Here is a 26,211-nt window from a genome sequence, read left to right on the forward strand (position 1 = left end):
CACATCTACTGTACGACAACTGTCAATTGGCTGAGGTTATTTGAGGATGATGAGATTCCACTTACATGCGAATGATGTTCTTAACACTGAAGTTTTCCAGAGGGGCGCTGTCTGGGTCCTGTCCCTTCTCGTCCTGCAAGACTATCTGCTGGAGGATCCTGTCTAAGAGCTGCCAGTGCTGCAGGCTGCCACCACCACGTTTATCTGGATGTGAAGTCGCACAAAGACATACTAAGTTCATCCATATATTGGTCAGTTCAACATGTAAAGTTGGTCTATGACGTTTAGTACACTTTATCTGTTCATTATTGTTATGTTAGAAAAGCTTCCTGTCATGCATGTACTCACAGGGCATCTGGAGGCAGTGCTGGAGGATGGAGAGGAGGTTGGGGTAGGCGTCTGAGTGACTCAGCTTCTTCTTGATCAGCTCAAACATTGCACCGGCACTCTTAGTATCGACGTGGGACTATCAAATAAAGAACAGGTTTTGAATTACAAAATACTGTCTGACCATTCATTTGTTTGCCTTTTAGATTAGTTAAGCCATATGGCAGCTGAACCTTATAGCCAATTGAAGCCACATTAATAAACACAAATGACTGAAAAAGAAGAAAAAAATAGTTTTGTGTTAAAAAACACACAAGAGTAGGTTACTCACAGTATCAAATGTTTTGGCTAACTCCGAGTCATCTTCATTCCGCACCATCTCAAAGAAGTCCAAATGCCTGGGCAGGGAGAAATAATTGTCCGAGATTAGAGGAGTTACTGCCTCTTCACCGCAAATAATAACAAAGTACATTTCTACAAAACAAAAGGGTGAAGCATTTATTTTGCTGAAGAGTAATATCATTTATTAGTTAATTGCTCATTAGGCTTCTTCCTCACCTATCCAGAGTGGAATTCTCATGCCCTCTGAGCTTGTCGATGACCGGCTGGATGCCCAACATCAGGAACTCGTACCTTAGGTGGAGGCGGAACTCAAGGTTGTCCTATAAATAAAAGAACAATCAACATAATGACATCAGAAAAATTGAAAACATTTGAATTGTCAAATGGAGATTGGTTATTAGTTATCTAGCATGTGCCTATAATCACATTTACATTTCAAACAACATTTACTACTGAATAACCAGTAATAAAAGACGTGAAAAAGGGGGAAGGTGGATTTGTTTTAACCACAGAGCTAGGTTAGCTGTATCTCCTGCGTTTCCAGTTGTTATGCTCGGCTAAGCTAACTTAAACTAAGCGGCTTCTCGCTGTAGCTTCATATTTACCAAACACAAGAGTGGTATTAATCTTCTTAGCTAATGTAACTCTCTGCCAGAAGGTCCATCAGTTTATTTTCAAAAATGTTGAACCTTGAAGTTCACATAAACATTTGAATTGCAAGCTAACAGAGGCTAACACTTTGGGTATAGGCTTGTCAAACCTAAGCAGGAATTCTTGATTTGTTAACATTTCAAGTAAAATAAAAACATATCCCACTACTTTTTCCCCTCACAAATGTGTTGAGTTCTTCTCTAAATACTGAAACTAAATTCAACTGAAGTTTTTTTCCCCTTTATTTACAGTTATAGGGTGTATCTAAAATGCCTATGGATTTGCTGACCTCCCCAGCTCCAGCGTTGAGCACAGCGTTGATGAAGGACATGATGGCAGTCTTTAAGTTGACCTCGTCTCTGTAGCGGCCTGTACTCTTGTCCAGCTCATTCAGCAGCGTCTACATGGGCAGGACAGATCGAACAGTTAGCCAGCAAGTTAGTTTGATCCAAAAATACATTTTCAACACTTAAATCATCAGATAGCAACTGAGTCAGACATTAAAAGGAACATGTCGCTACAATCTTGATTTATCAAAACACAACATTAAAGAGAAACCTGATAACACACTACTTAACACCATTTTGTCCCTCTGAAACTCACACCGACATTCTTTAGCATGTTAATCATAACTCAAAAGGTCTCAAAAGTTTGAAATCACTCAGCCCCGGTGGTGTTAGCTTAGCCTGAGGCGGCATGATTTAGCACACACCCCGGGGGGACGTGTGAGATGTGGCTTGTTGACTCAGTCCTGCTAGTCACTTAAGCACCACACAATCCATGTACTCCATTATTCTGGATGTCCTCACTTGCCTTTAATATGCCCACAGTGTTGATTTAACCTGAGGCTAACAGTCTGAGCTGCGGCAGCACGAGTCTCCAACTAATCAAAATGACCACAGGGTGATTTATTTGAGCATTACTTTGAAATATTTGTCTGCAACTCCCCATTATGTCTGTCTCCCCCATGTCTACAGCAAAGGCCTTATACAGAAGGTATTTTTGACCAACATTTAGCACCCTCACCTGAAAGCGAGTCCTCTCTGCAGCATATTTCTGGTAGTGCGCCATGGCCTGTAGCACCTTCTTGTGTCCGTCAGGCACAAGGCACACCGCCCCGAGAATCTCCAGCACGGCCACCTTGGTCTTGATGTTCTCTGTCCGCAGGCTCTGGGAGATGGTGTTGATGCTCTGTGGGTGTGCCAGGACGTGCGCGCGGCCCTGGGAGTTGTTCATCAGGGCCTTGATGCAGCCGATGACCGAGGTGTGGACGCGGCTCTCCGACGTCTCGTAGTCCATGCTGCGCAGGAAGTTGAGCAGGCAGGTGAGGCCGTCGAGCTCGATGAAGCGTGTGACAAACCTGGAAGAGGTAAATAAGTAGATTCAGAAGAAAGTATACATCCATGGACTTTCCATTAGTGTGGTGCGGCTTGTACCAAATAACGTTGACATTTTATTTAGTTCTATTAATAACTAAGAGAAACATTGCATGCAATACGCTCTCTCTTTTAACACACACACACACACACACACACACACACACACACACACACACACACACACACACACACACACACACACACACACACACACACACACACACACACACACACACACACACACACACACACACACACACACACACACACACACACACACACACACACACACACAACACACACACACACACACAACACACACACACACACACACACACACACACACACACACACACACACACACACACACACACACACACACACACACACACACACACACACACACACACCACACACACACACACACACACACACACACACACACACACACACACACACACACACACACACACACACACACACACACACACACACACACAGATTCTGATGTTTTATTTATTAGAAATACTGATAAAAAGATATGCTGCAGTGCCCTGGTTCTCATAAACCATGAAGTTCACGTATTGCCGTAGAGTAGACCATTCCTCATTTATTTCTCTGGTCTTTCTGTCATCTCGTCAAATATGCTTTATCAATATAATGCTTTTTTTTTATCTGATAATCAGATATCTTTAAATTCCTCTTCACAATATCCCACGGCTTAAAGCCTTCAATTCACTACAGTCCAAAAATATAAGTTAATTTAAAAATGAATAATAATAAAGAACTGATCAAAGCAGTATATGTCTTTTCATTTGAGGGGTGTGCAAAAAGCAAAGGTTTGGCTGTAATCGACTCAAACAGTTGATCACCAAAATTGTTAGAATTGGTTAATTATAACAATCTTAATATCCTGAATTTTAGTCAGTATTTAAGGCCAAGATCCTAAAAACAGTTAGTACTCCACATAACGAGGACACTGACCTTTTTGTGTAAAATTGGCGGAATCCCCCTATTAAGTGCTACCAATGCCTAATGTCTTAGTGAAACTTCATCCAATCTCCGACTGACAACCCTAATTAGTTGAACTAATTAGAACTCAGCAAGTCATTACCCTCGCTGGATGAGAAGCAGACCTTTCTGAATGACAGGCAGGACGTGTAAACATTGAGCGAAGTCTAGTGAAAACACCGTGGGCTCTATTGTAAATGACCTTCCCACTCACTAAGATTCCTGATAGGCCTCATAAATAATCAAACAAATGAGGGCTTGTATTAGGAGTAAAGAGGCAGAGGACGAATAGAGGAAAAGAGAAGAGGGGTGGACAGTGAAGAAAAGAGGAGAGGGTCTGAGTTAAAATGTATTGCCCCTCATTGCAACAGATACATTGTCAGAAGTTCCACTTGGCTCGAGCAGGCATGGAAAAAACTATCAAAATGTAAATCATTCAATTATTATCCCTACACACGATCAGTCATAGATTTTCCAGCATACAGGCACACACGCGCAGACTTCCCCTGGCATGACCAGTAAATCTCTCAAAGACACAATCCTATGATCTCCAGCAGCCCCACAGTGTTAGATCAAGAGGTCATACATGCATGCACGCTTACAGCCGACCTTCCCCCACAATGTATTTGAATGGTAAAGACCGTGCACACAACAGACAGTGTGCTTCTTGCTTAAGCTGCCGTGTCAGCCATAGCTCCCCACCAAGGTGGCGAAAAAATCCATCGAGTATACATTAGCTACAACTTAATTCAGATGAAGCACAGACACTGAAACTAGAGCAAGGCAGAACTGATCCAACTGTTTCAAGTCACACGTCTTATATCAGCGGTTGTCCGCCTCAGAGAGAAAAAGGTTTCATTCCAGGAGAGAAATTAAGCTGAACATCCTTGTGATTAACGTATGGAAAGCAGGAGGGTGAGAGATGTTGTTGTTGGAGGGAGGTTCAAGAGGGTGGACGGGATTCAAGGCTTCGCTCGCTGCCTGCTTTACTTGGCTCTGCTGCCTAGCCAAAAGCTTGCCAGGCGCACGTGCACAAAAATAATGGATGAACTGATCCTATGCACCAGTGCATTCGCTTGAACAGAGAAAGGAGGATAAAATGTGATGGGTAGGGAAATAGGGGTAGAGGGGTGGTAGAAGAAATAAATGATAAACACAACAGGAGGGTGTTAAAGTTTGACTTAGTTGTTTTTTAATCTCCTTGTGGTATTCCAGTTAAGTGTGAAACATTTATTTCAAGAAATACACCTTGTCTTGTATACATTGACTGGTCCATTTTCTGACCTGACGTGCCAGACGGTACATTTCCACAGAAACATCATTGGAAACCGTTAGGAAAAGGGCAGGAACTTTCAAAAATACTTTTCAGGTTATCCATAGAACCATCTGTTAATCTGACTATTGCCAAAAACAGTCAAGGAAAGCCTTCAGTGCAGTTTTTTGCTTTCCTTTCAATTAAGAAATATTCTGTGGTATTATAATTGGTCAGGACTATGGATGGACGGACACAAATGGACAGAATTCTTCTGCAATATGTGATCCTAGGATTCTTGTGAGATCTTGCAAGGTAAACCAATTTGAGCCAACCTTCGAAATCTTGGTGGAAGAGCCACATTTTCGTTGGATACGCACTACCAAATGGTGCGTTAGCTTGCAGAATATTCATCTGCTCTTGGCACCCATGGCATTCTGTTAAGATTTTACACTAAAATGAAAGCCTGGTTTCATGCCTTAGCCAACTAGTTAAGAAGCAGTTTACTTGTCATATTTGAGAATTCCTACCATATACATGGTAAGCAATGGTTACATTTTAGATTAATGAATACAATGTGTTTAATAGGTTTTTAAGGATCTGTTGGAGCCCTGTTGCATACATGCTCAACATTTCACAAAAACACATGGCATAACTTTCTTCTCCACTCCGCATCTTTCATCTTCTCTCCAGCGATCAGAAATCTGCTCTCTGAGAAATCAATGGACCCCATCTCCCCTGAGTGGCGTGCAGGCCTTTTCCCCTTTTTGTTTTGTTCTTGGAACCACCGCTGCATACTTGAAAAGCCGCTGGGTTTGCGTTCGAGACAGTGAGAGCTCAACAACTGCTGCATACAATATGAGCTCAGGCAGAGCTGAACAATACCAAGGTCGAGCTAACCACACGTCAAGCTGTTCAGGCAGGCAATGGAAAGAAGCGAGGAATATAACTTGGCATGGGACAAGACATAACGAAAGTGACTGTGTTGAGGCCAAGGACGGTCAAAGGTAACGTGAGGTGCCGATTGAAATTGAAATAAAACCCAGAGGTAGCAACACATTTTTACAGTATTTGCCAGTATGGTTGGTTACCCTAAAAAATGGTCATGTTACTTTCATTGTTCTAAACAGCGTAAAACCCCTCAATACTTTGAATGAGGAAGACAGTGCAGAACCAGATGCTCAAAATTAAATTCATTCCAACCGACCAGACTTTTTGAGGTTTTAGCTCCAGAGGAAAAAACATGCAGCCTTTTTTAACTGTGGGCGACCCGTGCGTGACACGTTGGTCGAGAGTTCAGTCTTGCCTCAAAGCCTAACCATACGAACTTATCAGAACGCTACACGCCACCATGTGCTCCCTGCCTCTCTTCCGCACTACATTTAATCACCCCGTTCGCACACACTTAACATCTCCATCAAACACTCACTCACCTACCCCAAGGCACACAAACACATGCACCTATGTCTTATATTAAAAGAGTCAGAGTGTGAACAAGGGCCCCCGAGGTTCTTCAGAGGTGTGCTTTTTACTATTGGACCGAGGTGTCTGCAACGTTGGAAGACAAGTCATATGATATCAGCACTGCTCTCACTCAAATACATTTGACTTGATGTGAGGCCCAGCATATAAGCTGTGGTAAAAAAAACTAAGGGCAACACACATAAAAACTGAAACACACACATGTAGAGATCACAATAAAACCATGAGCCAAGGTGCACATCTGTGATGTGTATAGTATATCATGGCAGGAAGGGAATGGCTTTTATAGACTGGGTTTACTGTTAAACCTACAGGGAGAAGTTTGTGTGTGTGTGTTGCTGTTTTTTTAACACAGTTATACAATATGAAAATACAATCTGCTGTGACTTATTTGTGAGCGTGTGACACTAAAAGGCAAACAGTTTTCTCATGGAGTGGTACATTTTGAGAGTTTTGACTGCTTCCATAACATGTTTTCTTTCAGACTGGTGGAAATAGTTTGATTGTCTATTTGTGTCTTTATCCAATGCTCAGACTTCTGTTAGGTAATTGTCTGCGAATAAGCACATATTTAATAATACAGCATAACATTTCAGACGACTTATAAGACAACACAATATTATCTTAGTACAAGTAATCAACTGGGGAAGTTTCATGGTGATATACTGTATGTAAGTTAAAAGTGTTACCCTATTCACCTGCTGTGTTATAGAACTGATTTAATTCACCACATGGCTGTCAGTAAGAACAGTAAACAACTCCCTCTCCTAACATCATCACTCTCCTTCTCTCCATTTGTTTATTGCCATTCCAACAAAAACGACCTGCTCTTAAAGCTTCATGCATCTACACACTGTATTTGTCTTTATCCCCCCCCCCCATTACATGCTAAGTTCCAAGGGAAGAGAAATCTGCTCTCTGAGAACAGCAGCCCATCCAAGATGTTTTAAATGTGTGATACTGCACTCCTCCTCTAATGTATTTGGGGAAAAAAGGTTCCGATTCTGTTAGGCAAAACTTTTGAGGGATCCAGCGGTAAAATGTTTTAAAAGATAATATTTGCATGTGGGGGTAGCAAATGGTCCAATGAGCTATTGACACAGGAGCAGGGGGAACACCTGCAGTCCACTCGAGTCAATATTCTTGCTGGATGACATTTTCAGAAAACAATGTCCTGCGAAAGCCTTCTTGGGAAGCGCTGCGATGCTCTGCAGACGTGAGCCCCGGGACTGTGATACATTCTGGGCCAGAACGGCCTCAGTGACCTCCGGGAAAGCTTCATTTCCTGTCCTCTCAGAGTTATTTCACCAGGGAAATGACACGATGGTGAGATACAAGCATGTGCACACGGTATGCTCCTCCACACGCACTTAAACATCAGCGCAGATGATTTAATGGGTCAACAGTGCTTACTGTATGTAAGCACACTTGAATGTGTAGCTTAAAAACCACAAGGGAGGGTAAATATTTAAATATCTGGAAGCTAAATTGACACCAGGCTGACTACATGGCTGTAGCAGTTCGTGTTTGCATGCTGGCCCTCATATGCCCACTTCAGCTTTATGTGAGTAAACACAGGTGATGGTTCAAGCTCCATTTGACAGATGGTAAACAAAGCAATAACAGCTGGCAGCGGAACCAGATAAGCAGTAAACTCACTAAGAGACAAACATAGCCAGTTTCCAAATGTCTCTGTTTATGGCTGTTTGTGATGAATCAAATGTATATTTGTAGGTAAGACATCTGGGCCATTACATTGGTTGTGTGACATGTCTCCATGCTTTAATGTTCAGAAAGCTCTTTATTTTTCTCATGCTGCAGCACCTCTTTTCACCCTCTGTCTGAAACCAGAGCCCATTCTGCTCTGATTGGTTAGCTGGCCGGCTCTGTTGTGATTGGTCAACTGTTTAGAGATGTCCCGCCTCTTAGTATATCACGTACAATTTGTTGGAGTGCTAGCCAATAGTGAACCGCAGTGGCGCGTCCTAAACCCCGGAAGTAAGTTAGCATTTTTACCACGTCCGGTTCCTTCGACAAAAAGCAATGCAATTTCTCCATAGGATTTTGGAAAATAGCTCCAAATAAGGTCTGTGTTTGACACAAATTGAAGAGACAGAGACATTTCTAAAACTTTGGGATTTTAGCCTTTGCAGACCATTTACATACACAAAAACCTATATGACACACTACAGGAAAAGGAAAACTCAAAAAAGCATAACCAACATTGTTGTCGTCCTGTCTACCTCTGTTCTCCTACATTACCCACAATGCTTAAGACATATTAAAGACATCAGTACTAATTCTGCTTCCAGTTGTTAGGTTTTAATTCAGTTGAGAAAGCAGGAATACAACACGTTACTAAACTCTTAGTGGAAGGGTTACTTTAAAAATGTATCCTGTTACAATTAAATATACACTTAAATTGTTTTAATAAGTAGTAATTTAATAATTTAACTTTGAAATAGATATTCTGAAGCTTGAACCTTGAAATAACTATTATTGTCGGTGTCATTATCACATTCCATATTCATTACCGCTAGGGGAACATATCATCCAAACCTTGTCACCTCGTTTTTTCAATGGGGATGACAATCAGGCAGTGAGTGGGTGCTCTGCTGACAATGTGCTGTTTTGTGCGCTCTGCCTGGCACCCTGCATGCCCACCATGTGTTTGTGTCCTGTGGCCCTGCAGAGCGGGCTTAGGGCACAAGGGCACCTCTTCACAAGCAGACTCAGCTGCCTCTCTGAAATACCGGAGGGAGGGAGGGAGTATCGGGCACTCATCCAAACATACAAATCAACGCATAGACACCACAGTGTCTCAGTAACGGCTGCCTTAAAGGAAAAAAGTACCGCACACACACTCTGTCAAGCAGAAAGTCCTCTTTTTTTTGTCACCCATTTGTCACCAAGGAGAGGACATTTACACGCTGCCCTGGCTTTCCCTGAAAACCCATATACTGTGGGACACACCTGCTCCCCACATCACTGAAAAACACATCTGCGTGCTAATGGGCACTCAGGGTACAGCCTGGGTGCAGGTGCATTACTGATCACAGACACTTTTGATGAGGATAATAGAATACACTTGAATAAAGTAAAAGGAGTTAGTGATAAATAGGGAAACAGAGTGGCTAAACACCTGCAAATTATCAAAATAGTAAAAAAAAGAAAATATGTCTCACTGTTGACCTGAAATACCTTTTAGCATAACATTCAGCATGTACCTTTTGGATAATGTACCATCTTTACAGTTTGAACTGTCCAAACGTTACACAATACTGATAGTACTGACTAAGGGAGAATCATAACTCTTCAAGACAAAGTTCTAAGTGATGTTGCCTTTACAAGCCTTTTTTGTGTATCAACTCTGGAAATCTACTGTGACATCAACTAGTGAGAAAAAAATAGCTTTACCACTCTTAAGAGTTACTAATAAAGGAGTATTGTGATATGTTTGTGCATTTGTATGATTTAGTGCTAAAGCAGGTTATGACATAAATGACATGACAAGATTCCACTCATCGCATTATTTTTTCCTGACATGCAAATCTTCAAAAAGCCTGTTTAAATAGATACGTTGACCAGATATAAGTCCACATTTATTGTCCCAGATTTACGTGATTCATTTTTTCCCTCATCTTATTACAACAACTCAAGCAAGTTGCTGGAATAAATGCACAAAACGTATGGCATACATCTGGAATCTAGTGTCTTCTTACCAGCCGTGTTTCTAGTTATGGTGTTTTGGATACCCCTACATGCACCGAAACAAACACAACCAAGCGTACGCACACTTGGCCTTCAAACACACGCATTTAACCCAGACATGACCCAGACACTGAGGCTACCCCGGGTTTATGTCACTCTGCACATTAGGTCTGTCACTTGTGAAAACTCAACACCCCCGCTTTTGGTCCAGACCACTGCATCATGCAACTGGCACGGGCTGAGGGACGGACTTAAAGTAGCTGCTGACGGGGGGAGAGGAGGGCGGTTTGTATTAGAGGTCTGTCCAATGTCCTTTTTTTTTTGGTAATGAGTGAAGCCTAACAGCTGTGGATGCCCATATCAGGAATAGAAATGATATCATTAATTGGAAGATATTTAAAGATTTTTTTTTTTTTTTAAATGTAACCCTGCCATGACAAGAGACAGACTTGAATGTAATACATGCGGCATTACCTCAACAAGTCCTATAGTAGGAATGCATGACTTTAAGGAGAAGTGAGCATTGCAGAGCTCTGTGGTGCCTGCAGAAGAGGAAAATGTCCTCTTACCTCATTGGCTGAGTCCGAAGTGCTGTTTTCAGATCTTCCACCACCTTGTTCCTCATTTCCATTTCCTCCTCGTCAAAGGCAAACAGGGTCTGCATCTGCAGAAAATTCGGAGAAATTAAATAAAAATTGAATTTAGTGAAACATAGAGCTGCAATGATAAGTCGATAAATTGATTCGTTGATCGTCAGAAAAACGTCTACTTTAGCAAATACAAAACTGTAGATTTCTTGCAAAATTGTGTATTATATCTTATAAAACTGATTATCTTTAGGCGTTGGACTATGAAAACAAGGTATTTAAACTAAAGACATAACTTAGGATATTGAGAAACTGGTATTTTATGACATTTTATAAACCAAACTTTAAGAGTATTCGAGAAAATAATCGACATATTGATCGATAATTATAATAAAAGTGAATACAAAGCTGATGGATATTGCTGAATTTTGGCTATCAAAGCAGGTGTTATTGGGCAAGCTACTGTACCTACTGGCAACAATTCTGTTTTTTTTTCACTTTCATTCATTGTTTAGTCGACACCAGAAAGGTTATCTTATTTTGGAAGCCATCTAACAATAGTACATATATAAAACATTGTTTTCAATTTGCATCACAGATAATTAGAGCCTCATTAGTAGCTCCCTCTTCCCATTTCGTTTCCCCTGTTTGAAGTTATATACGGTGCCAAAATAATTCAGGCAGGCAATTAACTCAAATCAAGCTACAACAAATCTTTAAAAAAAGCACTTAGACCGGTGGTAGTGTTAATTCATTTCTGCATCACTTAAAGGCTCCCCGCAGCAACATCAAAGAGATGCTGTGCTCCCATTAGTCAGGGCCACAGCGCTTCTGTTTAGCCTCTGCAGGCTTTTTCCAAGGCAAGTCACTGCCAACTGCTAAGGTTCAAACAGTGTGCGTTTCAGTGGAGTAGGCTAGTCAAAAAGCTGACTATTAATTTGCCTTGAATACATATTTGCTTGAATGTGACCCTGTTTTCCAGTCCTTAAAATATTTGTAAAAGAAAAAAAAGGCATACAGGTCATAATTCGGTACAAATATTCCAAATCAAGATCATACTTTTTGAGCCAGCGTTGCTAAGACATGTTGGACCCCATGTTTGACTAACTCACAATAGCTCTGTTCTAAGTGTTTAATCTAGAAACAGTGCAGTCATCCATCGCGTCGACTTAGCCTCAAGTCCAGATGGCTCGCGGACCCTGTGCCAAGAAGCAAACGCTCTGGCTCCTGTTTCTCTCAAGGAATATGTTCATAGTCAATGGGAAGTTGGACACAACAAGTGTTGGGGAGAATGGATGTTTTGGTCGTGCTGCGAGCCAGCTCAACGTGTCAATGGGTCTCGCCAAATGGCTCCTTGCTACATCTGCTATTCGTAAAGTCATTCCGAACTTTTAGCCAATGGGCACATGAGGATGCTATTACAGCCTGTTGGTAATTCAGCAGAAGGTACTTCCCTTAATCCGTATTATGGGAAGTGTCCCCCAGAGCCAGAACCATGCCCTCAAGCTGGTCATTGGTGCGTTGTTAACCCAGTGAGTGGTGAGTGCAGCTCATCAAAACCTTAATAAAGACCATGTGGGGCACTGATGCGCAAAGTAAAAAATATTTATTGAAATAGTTAGAGGCACAAAACATAATTAAGCTAACAAAAGACAAGCTGAAACATAGCAGTTACTAAAAAACTAACAACTGAAATGGATAGGAATGATGTGATCGGAAACATGTGGCATTAACAGCTCTGTTTAGAGTTCAACTGAGTGCCAGGTAGATGGTAAGAAACCATGTTGTTAACGTCACAGCTAAGCAATGTAGCTTGTAAACTGGACAGAACTTCCCAAAACAGAAGCTTTGCTATTAAGCTCAAGTTTTACTAGAGCACTGATGAGAACAGTGAATCAAACTTCAAAAAATAGATTTGACATCATTTAGAGAATGGTTGGGGAACTCAAAAACGTTTTCACAGTTTCTGAAACTTCAGAAATGGTTTTTGACTTACTTTATCAGAAAAAACAAATAAACATTTAAAGAGTCAGAACTGTGTTTTGTATATTTTGTGAATAGTGATGTTAGATTTGTTGAGGTATGGTAGATCATCCGTCTTTGATCATTTCATGTTACCCTTTGTTACCCTCCGATGTGCATCGTTTAAAAGGTTTTTAACTTATTTTGTAAAGAAAATTGAAATTGTCAGTTTACTTATCGATATCAGCCAAAAAAGCAGGTAACAAACATATTGTACGTTCTTATTGCACAGGTAAAAGTTGACTTTTAAATGTAGGCTACTTTAACAAATGTGTATCACGTTAAACAGGCTTCACTAAATAAACTGCTTAATTCAAATAAATGAAATCAGTTAACAGCTAAAAAACTAGATGTAACACTTGAAAGCACTCTAATGCCAAGGCTGCAGAAACCCTTGTCAGAGTCACAAAGACATTTGAATTATCACGCCAACCAACAACCTCAGGGCTCTGACTTTATGAATGAACATCAAGATGCTTGTTGTATCTCTCAGGGCGGCAATGACAAAATGAGCTCATCCAATAACTCAGCTGCTGTGAAGGGGCCTTCCCTTGTGAGCGCGGCAAGGGGCCAAGACATGAAGTCATGGACGAGCAGAGGACCTCCAAATGTTGAAAATCGCTTTTGTCACGATGCTGCCTGGTTCACGGTGCTGGAGAAAATGGATGATTGATGGTGGGAGTTAAAAAAAATTAAGGAATTGGAGGGAAATGGTCGACTAATAGTGAATAGGGGAGACTGTGGTCAAGTGATGTTTTACCAAGAGACTAATTGGAGGAAAATTGCAAAAATATCTTTCTGCCAAACCTTATTTTGATTTATTTTAATCAAAAAAACAATTGTTAAATAACTTTACATTTTAATAGACTTGTGTCCTTTCCTTTTTTTTTAAAAACACATTTTTTCCATCACTTGTTGTGCAATTCTATGCACTGAGACTTTCTAGAAAAGGCCTGGAGCAAGTGAATGCCAATATCTCATCTCATTGGCACAATGTTCCACTTGTTTTATTAAAAATGTCAAGACTTTAACACACATGACTTACAGACTCAGGTTGTTTTGCACAGTAGGTACAGTAAAAAAGGAAAAGTCAGGCTGAAACATAACTCTAACAGCGTGTCTGACACATAATAGCACAGAGGCACCGCTGCAGCCCTGGTGGATTTTAAATTCCTGGCAACTCACAAATCAGCACTTTCTCTCGACTAAAATACTGTGCATGTCTGCGAGAGTGTGTGTGTGTGCTGTCTGAGCCTTCAAAAGAATGACAGCAAAATTGTTTCTCCAGACTTGAGCTCAGGTACCTACAGAAGTAGCTTGTTCTCATCCCCGGAGTGGAGGCAGTAAACAAAAAGCTGTAAAAATAGCAACCCTTCACATGGGTTGTTGCTATAGGGTCTTTTTCACCAGAAAAACAAACAACATGGTAATAAACAGATATTAAATGCCATTACTTTTGTTGGCCCTACATTTATATTGTAAGTTATGGTTAATCACTTTATCTGATTTATGGCTTGGAAACACTTGGCTAGATTTAGAAACAAAATCGCTCTAGTCGGCTGGTTGAAAAGTACATTAAGACTTTCTCCACCAATGACTCTCTAAATGTCATGCTTACATGTCAACTTTGAAGAGCCCCTCTTAAAATGTCCTGTTTTATGCTCTGCAAACATTAGGTAGCCAACTTGTCGTCCACATAAGGACTCCGGGTCAGAGGTCACTGTCCCAAACTGGTCAGTGGCCGAATGTACAATCAAATCATAATACTAACACGGTGGTATGTTTAAAATGACGCTGTCTGGCAGAAGATGTCTTTTTGAAAGCATCACGCTGTTCTCACTGGCGGCCAAGGTTGCTAGAAAAAAAATGAATATTGTGTGTGGCTCTGTGTTTGACAGTCGTTCCTGCTGACTGAACTGCTGAGTGTTTAAATGGCCCTTTGTCATCACAGTGTGTATGTGTGTGAATGCCGGGGTCACAGCGCAGGAATGTGGCCATGCGAATATAACGAGCAGTCAGCAGGGACACGATAAAAATGAGCCAAGATTCTGAGAGGGGATGACTGAGTGAACAGTGACCTCTCATGAGTGGTGGTCAGATGCTCAGTAAGTGAATTATATAGTAATTATGAGGAGGCGAGACAGGCACTACACACAAACATTTTGTTTTTACAAGTTTAAGAGAGTGCTATTAAAGGTGGGGTAGGTAATTCACTTTTTGTTATATTCCATGGAATGCTCTTAACATCCCGATAGCAATGAATACATTAAATGCTTTGACAATAAATACATACTCCTTACAAAGCTGACTCATTTCAATTTTTCTGCAGTTTCTATACATTGGTTTAAGTCTTACTTATCGAACAGAAAACAGTGTATTTTGGTCAACAGTGCCAAATCCCCCTACCTTATCAACCCTGTTGGGGTTCCACAAGGTTCCATTCTTGGACCATTACTGTTTTCACTGTACATAAATGACTTGCCTAATGTATGTCCTGAGTTGAATGTGCAAATGTATGCCGATGATGCGGTCATCTTTGTACACAGGAAAAACACTGAAATTATCTCATGTTGTCTCAAAAGCTTTGGACAAGGTTCAGCACTGGCTGAACAACATTTGCTTACAGTTAAACGTAAAAAAAACAGTATGCATGATGTTCAGTAAACGACCAGTAAACGACCAATCTAAGGATCCAATGTGTTTTTAAACGGAGCAGAAATAAAACTAGTCTCCCAGTTCAAGTATCTTGGAGTCATATTGGACTCAAACTTGACTTTTAAGCAACATATTAAGAAAGTATCCAATAACATGAAATTCAACTTGCAACATTTTAAACAAATTAGACCTTTCTTAACTATCAATGCTGCAAAGTCATACCTCCACTGTATGATTCTATCCCACATTGAATACTGTTTTACAAACTGGTCGTTTGCTTGTGCCACAAACCTGAAACCCATAGAACAGCTGTACAAGAGGGCTATCAAGGTGTTTGACAGAAAGCCAAATTCATACCACCACTGTACCATCCTTGAAAAATACAATTTCTTAAGTTTTGACAATTTTAAGTCTTTTAAAAGTATGTGTTTTATTTATAAATGTTTACATGGACCCCCTCCCCTTAGGGGAATTCATCCACAAAAACACACTGGACGCTGCACTAGGTCAGAAACCAGAGGAGACTGTGAAGTCCACCGTAGACGGACCACTTTTGGACAAAATGTCCTCTCCGTTAAAGGCAGCTCATTCTCAATAGTTTTAAAGGTGAACTAAAAGAATGGTTGAGAAACAAACAGACGTGCAATCACCGCTAAATGCACTTTAACACAGGGGTATCTCCTCTTGCACTTTATGTAGCGCTTGTATCTTCTCTTGCACTTTATATGTCGTTGCTGCTATATTCTATTACCATGTCATAAATACTTGTGTATGCTGCTCTTGCTATTTTGCACTTTTTGCATATCATGTATTTTGTTTTTGCTATGTTTGTAAAATGTAAACTTGTTAAATGTTTTATGTGAGGGACTGCGGATGGAAATGAGCTCAAAGCTAAATCTGGCACTGTTACGCTTGGCACATTTGTTATGTTTTAAGTGTTCATCACTGTGCATTGTCCCTGCCAAATAAACGATTAAATGAAATGACATTAAAAAAAGATCATCTGTGGAAGCCGTGGTGCTGTAAAAAGCATGACCAATTATCTGAGCCGGCCCGGCTAAAATAACTGGATGGCCTACCTGCCTGTCAGCCTTCCATCTCGTGCACAAACTTATCTTGTGCCCTCATTGGTCATGTGCGGGTTTGTGTGTGTTGGAGGAGGGGCTCTGTAAGGAAGTCTGAAGGAAGGGGCAGATTTTTTCCGGTTGTGTACTTTCAAATTCTAGCGCACTCGAGCTGATTTCTCCATTCGTACCTACCCTACCTTTAACCTGTTAAGCCCTGAGCCTGTTTTTCAGGTGTCAGGCTCGAAAATGACATTTTATTTTAAAGAAAATTCAGATTGAACATAGTAAAAAACTGTAAATTATAGTGTCCGTCCAAAAATTATTTTTTACTTATAGTGAAAACTACCCTTGGATGATGGTAAGGTAGACTAAAAGCTTTAAGTTTCCCTTACAATAATAAGTACCCTGTATCAAGATTGATGTAAAACTAGTGACATTTGACCTTTTTAGAGAGATTTAGCAAAAAAAACACACTTCTGGGGTCATTTGGGTGGATTTTCCATATCTCTGGCCCCCCTTGGTCGATTTTGACGAATGAAATCTCTTTATAACCGCTAGAGCCAATGGAATCGAAGGGGGATTTCCCCACACACACACGGTAAAAAAGGTGGGGGCTTTGCGCATTCAGGTTTGCATCAGAGTGAACCTATCTCTCGCTCTGACATCTGGAAACGGAAAAGCAGGTTTATTGCTTATGGATTATCAGAAATCATTTCAAAGGGACACAGACACATTGGACTAACCTATGGATTAACTTCAGCAGCGTTTTTATCGTTTTAATACCATTGAAGACCACTTTTGACCAGACTACGACACAGGTAAACCATGTTAGCGTTTTTAGCTACCTAACGCCACATGTTTTGATGTCTGTTTTTGTTTATAAAGTCGCGAGTTCTAATCATGGAGTGATAATGTCTGTACCCATCGATTCTGTGTCATCTCACGATGCGAATCAATGGGTTGGATGTGCAGAAAGGATAAATAATAAGGTTTTATGAGTGAGTTTCGGTGCAGTAATCTGTTAACAGTTTTCGCTCGTTGCTAATTCAGAGGCTCAGCGTTAACATTCTGGGGGTTTTTTTGAGAAAAAAAAATTAAAATGATCAGTTGGATGAGTTTATTCCCGTTACATGGATATAAAACATTCATAGTTTATTAAATGTTAAGATGCCCTCAGACACTGTTTCCTGCAAGATGTTGAGGGAGGGCCCCGGTACCGGGGTCTCTCGGGCTTAACAGGTTAAGGGGAACATAACATGTCTCCTTTCAGACTTGAGGACATTTTCTTTGTACAGTATTGGGTGTATAATTTCCTCGTAAAAAAAAAGGTAAGCATAAGATAATGCCTAATTTGCATACTTGTAAAAAAGTACACATTCAGAAAAATTGTAATTAAAACAATTGCCTTAATGTAAGTAATCAACTGGGTTAGTTTCATACTGATTTGTATTAGGTAATGCTACTAGTGTCTTGCAAGTGAATTTTACAAATCTTTAAAGGTCGAATTGTGATAAAAAAAGATACAAATAAGATTGTCTCTGCTTAAAGGTTGGAAGCAATATGTAATATATTGTATTCAACTGGAGATTTTAGTAAAAGTGAACAGACTTACAGCAGCCATGGAGTTGATGCGGTCGATGTAATAGTCAGGCCAGCTGGTCGCAAGCTTGTTGGGATCCTCTTGCTCCTGTGCATGGACACAAAGAAAGATTAAGTCAATTTAAAATAGCATAGCTCTGATTGTTTAATGGTTATTGCAGGTAAATCATAGAATATAAAACCCACTGTGGCTTGAACATACACACAGATGCAAACATTAAGCAGATGTAATAATCGAAAAATGTGTTCCCGTCCATGTACATGAACGCACTCTTAAGTAAAAACTCTTAAAGCACTGTAAACGCTCTGAACATTGAAATATTACACATCCTCTTCCAAGTTACCACATAACAACTTAATGCTCATAAACGCATCAAAATTGGAGAACCACTTCCCAATTTAGGAACTTTGACTATACGAGGAGCACGTAAATGCACCATGGGCCTAGAGAAGGTCCACGCTCTCCGAGTGTCATTATAGTTTATCAATTATTTCTCTAACTGTGGGAAACAGCCAACAATGAGCGCCATTTCAGAGGTCTACCCAGGAACACGGTGCTCAATGATTATGATGATGTCCCTGATATGTCCTTGAGCACCTGGGGTCCAAACTCCATCAACCGTCTGCTTTCATGTAGCACTGCCATCAGGTCAAAAGGCTCCATAGTTTCAACTCCTCCATGACAACATATGTAAAACTGAATTTACTGATTTCCATGAAATTTGCCATGAAGATGGTTTCTACTCAGAAAATGAATCCTAAGGGTTATGCTGAGCCTTTGTCATCTCCACTAGAAGTACTATCAGTACAAGTTCTAAGTCTTTTGCAATTATCAGTACTATGTCCATTTCTGAAAGACCTGAATCACGGGGTGGATACACACACTATTTTTCACTTATGGAAACAGCCTTGACGGAGGTTTGCTCTCTCCGAGTGCCCTTCTAGTTTCATACTATTTCACTCTTCTAGTTTCCTTTTCCCCCTTTCTACCTTAGCTGCACACTTCAACATCCATGCTGACTAAATGGATGAGGCAGTCCAGCCCACAATAACTGGGTCACAAAATCTCAGAGTATTCACTTGTCTTAGCTTTTATTACAACATGACAGAGAGAAATAAGAGAGAAAGAAGAACTGCCTTGAGGAACGAAGTGCACTCCACAACAGTTTTCAAATCGCTCTGTCTGAGATCAATTAGTCCTGGCCAGTCGGAGGTAGCGTGATGCCATGAGCAACCAAGGCACAGGGGAATACAGAGACCATGTTCCTCGTTCACATCTGGTCTTGTTTAGCTCGGGCTTAGAGCACTGGTGTAGCATTGTTGTTGTTCTTGTTACTGTGTGCAAGTAACAAGAGCTGGAAAACATACATGGTATGCAACATTAATGCAAAATGTGATTTGTTAGATAATAGAGAAATACTTGCCAAAATGTATAATACAACATAAATATAAATGTTACTTGATCCACAAATTAAGAGGGCATTTAAAAAATAAATGTGGCGTAAAAGCAGTGCAATGACCAACTTTTGGTTCCAAAGACCCTGTAAGTAATTCATTTATTGAGATCCCCAACATACAAAAGGATTATAATACCTACCCTAGCCTGTAGAAGCAGTTACAGTTAGATCAGTTGAAATAACCCTACGAGAGACCATAATGCTTAGCATACAGATTGTTGAGATATTGTCAATGAGACTTTGTTGCAGCCATCAGGGGCCAACTAAGCTCTCCGATAGCTGAATCTCATCAAGTGCAACAACTTCATTAACTACAAAGACGTTCATGCTGCAGCAAGACCTCATCAAATCTCACTGGGCTCCTTCTCGGTATAGAAAATCAATATTTCCTGCCACCAAATCCCTTCATTTCTGAAATGTAGCTTTAATACTTGCATGGCGGTACAACACAGCTTTAAGCTAATTACATTTTCTGTAATTAAGCCAGAAAAACTCCATTCTGGGACAGGCCTCAATCGATTGTCCCCGGAACATAAAACCTTCTTTTTATGACCACTAACCCAATGAACTTCCAGTCTGGACATAAAAAGGAGCTACAGAAACAGAACATCCACTGATTTGTGAGTCCTATACACTCAAGCAGCTCCACCAGAGACTTTTTTGGGTTGGAGGATAAAGTTGGTCGATGTGGATTCCAGCCCTGGTTAAGACCGCCGTTTCTAATCTACGGTACTCTGTGCCAGCATTTGAGCACGAGCTAAAGAGCTGGGCAAAAACAATAGAAGTCACTGTACTACTCAGCTTGTGTTTTGAAGCTGGCCGTCGTTTCCACTATACTTGCTGACACGCTTGGGACGGGATGCCAGACAGATCCTGACGCTGAGATTAACAACTTAACTGCCTCTCTCTGGCCCTTCAGCCCAATTACAGCGGCCGACACGCCCTCAAAAACATCAGGTCGAGTCCAATGCAACATTTACTCTGGCAGTTTCACGAGCCAGAGTAAAGTACTGTAATTTTGTCTTGTTTTTGGATAAATGAAAAATGATTGCTACATGAGCTCTGTTATGAGGGTCCTGGTCTTATCAGTTCATACACTTCCTGAATATTTGCCCTTTTAATGGCATTTCTTAAACAGTGAAGTGATCTTGGGTGCTTATTTTTGAATCACAGTTGATGAGTGGTATTAAAATCTCTGGATAAGAAGGCAGACTCCAAATAAGTGGGGCCTTTTACAAATTGAAAGTGCTAACAGCAGGCTTTTTATATGAATAGAGAGAGTGTATTCACATGTGTATCATAGCATTCAGCATTTATTTACTGTATATGCATGCATATTGAGTATACTACTGAGATACCAGTCGCGTGCTTTGCTGCGACAGTTTAAGGTCAGCCCCGTCATTCCATTACAGCAATTACACACTTACACTACACTGTAAATTCCTCACGTCTGGTGACATTAAATATGATTTACAATCCAGGTTGCAGCAAGCAAACGAGGACAGGAATCCCCAACAGTGTATCAGGTATATGTCTGTAAGGTGTTCCTCTTGTTACAACCATCTGTTGAGGGGTATATTGTTTCTCCAAAAGAGCCAAATACTTGACTAAAGCCAGGGTTCAAGAATATTTCTCTGTGTGTTTGGCAGACTATTGAGTTTGCAGTGGCACCTGTTGAAAGAGATTAAATTACTATTTCAGCTCCCCCGCTGTCATGCAACAAGCCGCCTTACAGATCTCAAACCTCCTCAAAAGGTTTGAATGACAATAACGTTTGAGTTCACAGATTGTAATAAACCTATGCACATATACATTTCAAGTCAAGGTTTCAGAAACAACAGGACGTAGAAAGTCAAAATACTCAAATGGCCAGTTAAATCCTTAGATGTGTCATGCGAGGTTTCTACTGTTTGCTTGACTCCTAATATATAAAAATGTACAGTTCATCAGGAAATCCAAACTACACATTTTCTCGCCTGTTTGGGTTTGGGCTACTAAGGGTTTGATTTATCATCCATTATTAATCTAGGAAAAAAATTATTTCTACTGTATCATTGCGCAAAAGTTGGTTTATACACATGGACAAGCTGCTCTCATGATCCAGTTAATGTCTCCTCTCCATTTTAGCAAAGTCTTATGTCCAATAGCAGACATACATTTCCTACTTCCGAGGTGAAATGGTTGACGATGTAGTTTGATCAAAAGAAAATAGTCCCTACATGACTCAGCTCAAAACAAAGGTCACGATTTCTTGAACGAGACATTGCTGTAGAGTTTTTAAATGTACTTTTTGGACCTTTGAGAACCACAAGCGAAGCACCATCTAGTTCCATTGGAGGGAAGGCAGACATCCCTACGGCCAATATTTTTAATACTGGGCAACTTACACCTTCATTATTTAGATAATAAAATAGGACAACAGGTACTGTAAGAGGAAAAATACATCTTGTTTGGGTTTTAAAAGATGAGCAAGACAACAGAGATATTACAATGTTCTTGTTTTTCAGTCTGTGGGCTTTGGCAGCCAGCTTGGCCAAGTTATTTCTTTAAGCGTAGTCCAACTATTCTCTGCCAGAATCTATACATCGCCTCTCAGTGACATGCAAACATGTTTCCTTGAGTTCTTCAGTTTCTCTGGCAATTGAAGTGCTCCTTAGGTGCCTCAAACTTTGTTCCCATGTGCTCAGAGGGGCCCTGGGGGACCCTGACTGCAATGTGGGCGCTCTAATAAGCTGTACGAAACCATCGGTAAGATGCACAGAACTGAATTAAATACTGTATATTCACAAAGAACACTTCATAAATAAAGAAGGGACAGAAAAGTACTGCATAAAAAAATGGGGGGAAAAGGCCATTTACCAAATGTTAAATATTGTAGATCAGTTTTGGACCCAAGCAAAGATTCTTCTAGGCCATTTTCAGAAGCAAACAGATATAAATGAATAAAATACTCTTGCAAAAAGACTCGGAATTATAGGATGTAAAACTTTAATGATCTCCTTGGCAACGTCAAATGAGCACAAGCTCGACAATGAGGTTAATGTGTCTATTTTCACTGCACCAACATTCCTTTTGCATACACCAAATTATTTACATTGAAATCCCTGTATAGTTCATTACTGACAGTAGCACAACTACAACAGCATGGTGTTTCAGCAGGACAATGGGATGCATTAGCTATCATCTATGTGTATATCTGTGTATATTTATGTTTTTCTGCACTTGATGCTGCAGCTGACCCCACAATACGTTCCTGTCTGCGCAACCAGTGGGATTGTCCAACATTCCACAGAGCCAATGTCTCTGCAGGGAATATTTATCTATGGAAGCTGGGATATAGAGTCTCACCAAGAAAGGCAGGAAATGGACAGGATATTGAATTCTGGACGATTATGTAACGCCTGCCGTCTCTTACAGGTACACACGTTTTAGCACATTCTCAAGCAGAAATAGTTGCCTGGGGTCACATTAGTTTAAGGGATGGGGATAAAGCGCATGTGGATGATAAGACATAAGCTGCTGCCAAGAGGGTACAACGTGTGGATGCATATGGGACGATCAGGCGGCGCATGTTAAGCAAGGCATTCCACTCACAGAGATGAGGAGAACACGTGGTTGGATGATTTCGGACAGCAAAGATTATATTCAGAAAATCCTCTTTTGGGAAATTTAGGACAGTAGAAAATATTGTGTGTCAGTGTTTTGATAAAGAGCCATATTGTGTGACTGTTGGCTGAAAACACAGCGTGTGTGTCAGTGCTGCACTACTAATAGGAGTCCGGAGACCGTGTTTGGCTCTCAGCACTGAATTATTTTTTAGGAACTATTAGATGATACATCCTGTTCTCTACCTGGAGGCTGTTGGACGCGAGTCAGGCTTGGAAAAACAAACAAACAAGTACACACACACACACACACACACACACACACACACACACACACACACACACACACACACACACACACACAGCACACACACACACACACACACACACCACACACACACTACACACACACACACACACACACACACACACACACACACACACACACACACACACACACAACACACACACACACACACACACACCCACACACACACACACACACACACACACACACACCACACACACACACACACACACACACACCACACACACACACACACACACACACACACACACACATCACACACACACACCACACACACACACACACACACACACACACACACACACACACACACACACACACACACACACACTTCACTCATGCAGAGATGTACTCACGCCAAGACTTTTTCATTGGACACTAGACATGTATACAAGCCATCCCTTCATTCTCACGCTTACCGAGAATGATGTCTACTCTTTCTCACACGCACACATAGACACACAAACCCCCTGGCTGTGGCTGACTGGGTGGCTGAGATCAGAGGTGCAGATACGGTCAGATTATATAAAGCTTGAAGGCCTGGACAAGATGTTCAAGTTAGTCATGGTACACAGAGACCATATTTACGCTAATTCTCTTACTTCATTGCTGACTGGTATTAGCGAGAAGAGGAGCGTATGTGACTATTCCTAAAGAGTTTGGATGTTGGAGAGGCTTGTATGGTCTATAGATCTTGAATGTTAATGTTGCATTCAACAATATATTTACATTAACAGTGAAATGATTTTGTGTGATATGAAAAGGAACTCTTGCAGCAACAAACCCACAGAGAATCCTCTGCTTAAGGCAGCCAGTGTTGAATTAAAAATCTTAACAGATGTTGAAGATATGACAGGCGTCGAATATGACATGTAATCATCATTTTCTGATGTCCTAGAGGTTTCTCACAGTTTATTGGATTGTTAATATTTAATGTGTTTATTATTGTGATTTGGAATCAGTGAGGGATCTAAAAACACACTTTAAACATACAGTACATCACACTCCAGCTAAATGTGTCTTTAGAACCATCAAGAGCAGAAACATTAGCTTGATTCTCATGCAGTGCATCCTGCATCCTTTAGCCTCTTTAGTTTGTTGTTTTGGCACAGCATGAACATTAAATGTATGTCACTGATTAGCAAGCCTGTTTCGAGCAGCAGCAGCAGGTTCTTTTTGCACCTCCACGCCAATACAACCACTGCACGCTAGCTCCCTTGTGAGGAGATAGGAATTGTGTACCATTTTATACCATTGGAACAGCTTGTAATGTGCCATTTTTTGCGATAGAGATTTGCGAAAGTCTCGATAAAGAATTATGGTTAGGCATTGACCTTGAATTGTTAAAAGTAAGGTTAGTAAAGGCCCTTCCAGCATCGAGTCTGGCAACAGTTTGAGAGGTTTACAAATCCAAGGTTCTCTTCTAGACTCGTTCTAAGATGGTGGTGTCTAGAGAAGTAACCCAAGATTTGTGAAACTCTCAACAGGGGATAATGGTTGGGCATTGACCTTGACTGGTAAAGTAAGGCTTTTACCTCAATGTGAGGTATGGATCGGTGGTTGGGCATCAAGTCTGCCAATGTCTTTTGAGAAGTTTTGCAAATTGAGGGTTTTTGCCCTCAACCATCTTTGCTTACACAAAGACACAGGGAAGCCATATTGGGTCAAAGCAACTAGACAGCAGTTCTAGTGAAAACTCTGCATATAAAATTCGATCAATATCTGAATTTAAATATTAAGCTGGTTTTATTAGCCTGACCATTTACCTCCTCAGCTTCTGTGAAAACATAAGATTCATTAGATTTGGAATATGTGGTTTTGACCAGCCAGTAAACAAGTGGAACTGGCAAAGTCGCAGTGATTCACAATAAATGTGCAGTTTGTGTTGCAGGTGAACAAAGTTAGTTTGTCCCTCTGTCATGCCCTCAGTTGCTCCCTCCAAGTGTTATCTAACCACAACAACTGGAGCCGTTGTTTGGCTGGAGCAAACAAGGGGACCAGTGTTTGTCGCCGACAGGAGCGGCTGGGGTAAATTCTGCTGTCCTCTGCTCCCCATTCAAAATCACTGTCATGCTGTCATTTTCAGGCATACAGGGCACTTCTGTGTGGTGTGTGTGTGGGTTATGTCTTCAAAACCTGCTTCTTTTCCTACATTTATGTGGTTCTTCATGTCTGTGTGGGTGTGTTGCACGTAAGGACAGTATTCATGCACACACAGACAAGCAGGTTATTTTCCGATATTGCACGCCAGTTGTTTTCCCCCCTCATTCTCCATTACGGCGTCTCTATCCATGAATGAGGGGTTTGTTTGGTTTTCCTGCGGCCTTCCGCTGTGCACTGTTACCCGGGTTTTGCTCTCTGTTTCCTGGCCTGGACATGCGGCTGTTTCTTTTTTTTTTACCTTAGCCTCGGAGAGGAAATGATTTCTGACTGGGAGGGATGGGGCAGGAATGACAAACTAATATATCCTACCTCTGAAACCGGCTTAGGCACGCACTGCAAACCTTTTTTGTTCCAATATGATGCTGCCAAATTTGGTTTCCACTAGCTTATACTGCAGTACAAAGAGTCTTCATAAACATCTGTGGTTGCTTCAGTAAAATATGTAATAACTGATATAGGAGTATTATTGAACTGGCTCCTTTTATGTGGCTTCACGAATGCAAAAGCACCTTCTGCCAACAATTCCTTCCCTCTACTACAGCACATTGCAAGTTATCATAATGTATTAGAAGA

The 26,211-nt window shown here is 40.9% G+C and overlaps 1 protein-coding gene across 5 annotated transcripts in view; it reads right to left on the reverse strand.

Annotated features, from left to right (window-relative positions):
• Window positions 1-26,211, reverse strand: part of daam2 (dishevelled associated activator of morphogenesis 2) — a 104,983-nt gene that overhangs the window by 25,528 nt on the left and 53,244 nt on the right. For all 5 annotated transcript variants that reach the window (XM_034222040.1, XM_034222036.1, XM_034222038.1 and 2 more), the window contains exons 4-11: window positions 18,099-18,173; window positions 10,725-10,819; window positions 2,347-2,680; window positions 1,610-1,720; window positions 886-989; window positions 659-725; window positions 349-466; window positions 66-204 (exon numbers count right to left, since the gene is read on the reverse strand). In XM_034222040.1, coding sequence (XP_034077931.1) covers window positions 66-204; window positions 349-466; window positions 659-725; window positions 886-989; window positions 1,610-1,720; window positions 2,347-2,680; window positions 10,725-10,819; window positions 18,099-18,173 — 1,043 coding nt within the window. The remainder of the gene's footprint in view (window positions 1-65; window positions 205-348; window positions 467-658; window positions 726-885; window positions 990-1,609; window positions 1,721-2,346; window positions 2,681-10,724; window positions 10,820-18,098; window positions 18,174-26,211) is intronic.

The sequence above is a fragment of the Gymnodraco acuticeps genome, unplaced genomic scaffold (genome assembly GCF_902827175.1).
Source record: "Gymnodraco acuticeps unplaced genomic scaffold, fGymAcu1.1, whole genome shotgun sequence".
In the NCBI taxonomy this organism is placed as follows: domain Eukaryota; kingdom Metazoa; phylum Chordata; class Actinopteri; order Perciformes; family Bathydraconidae; genus Gymnodraco; species Gymnodraco acuticeps.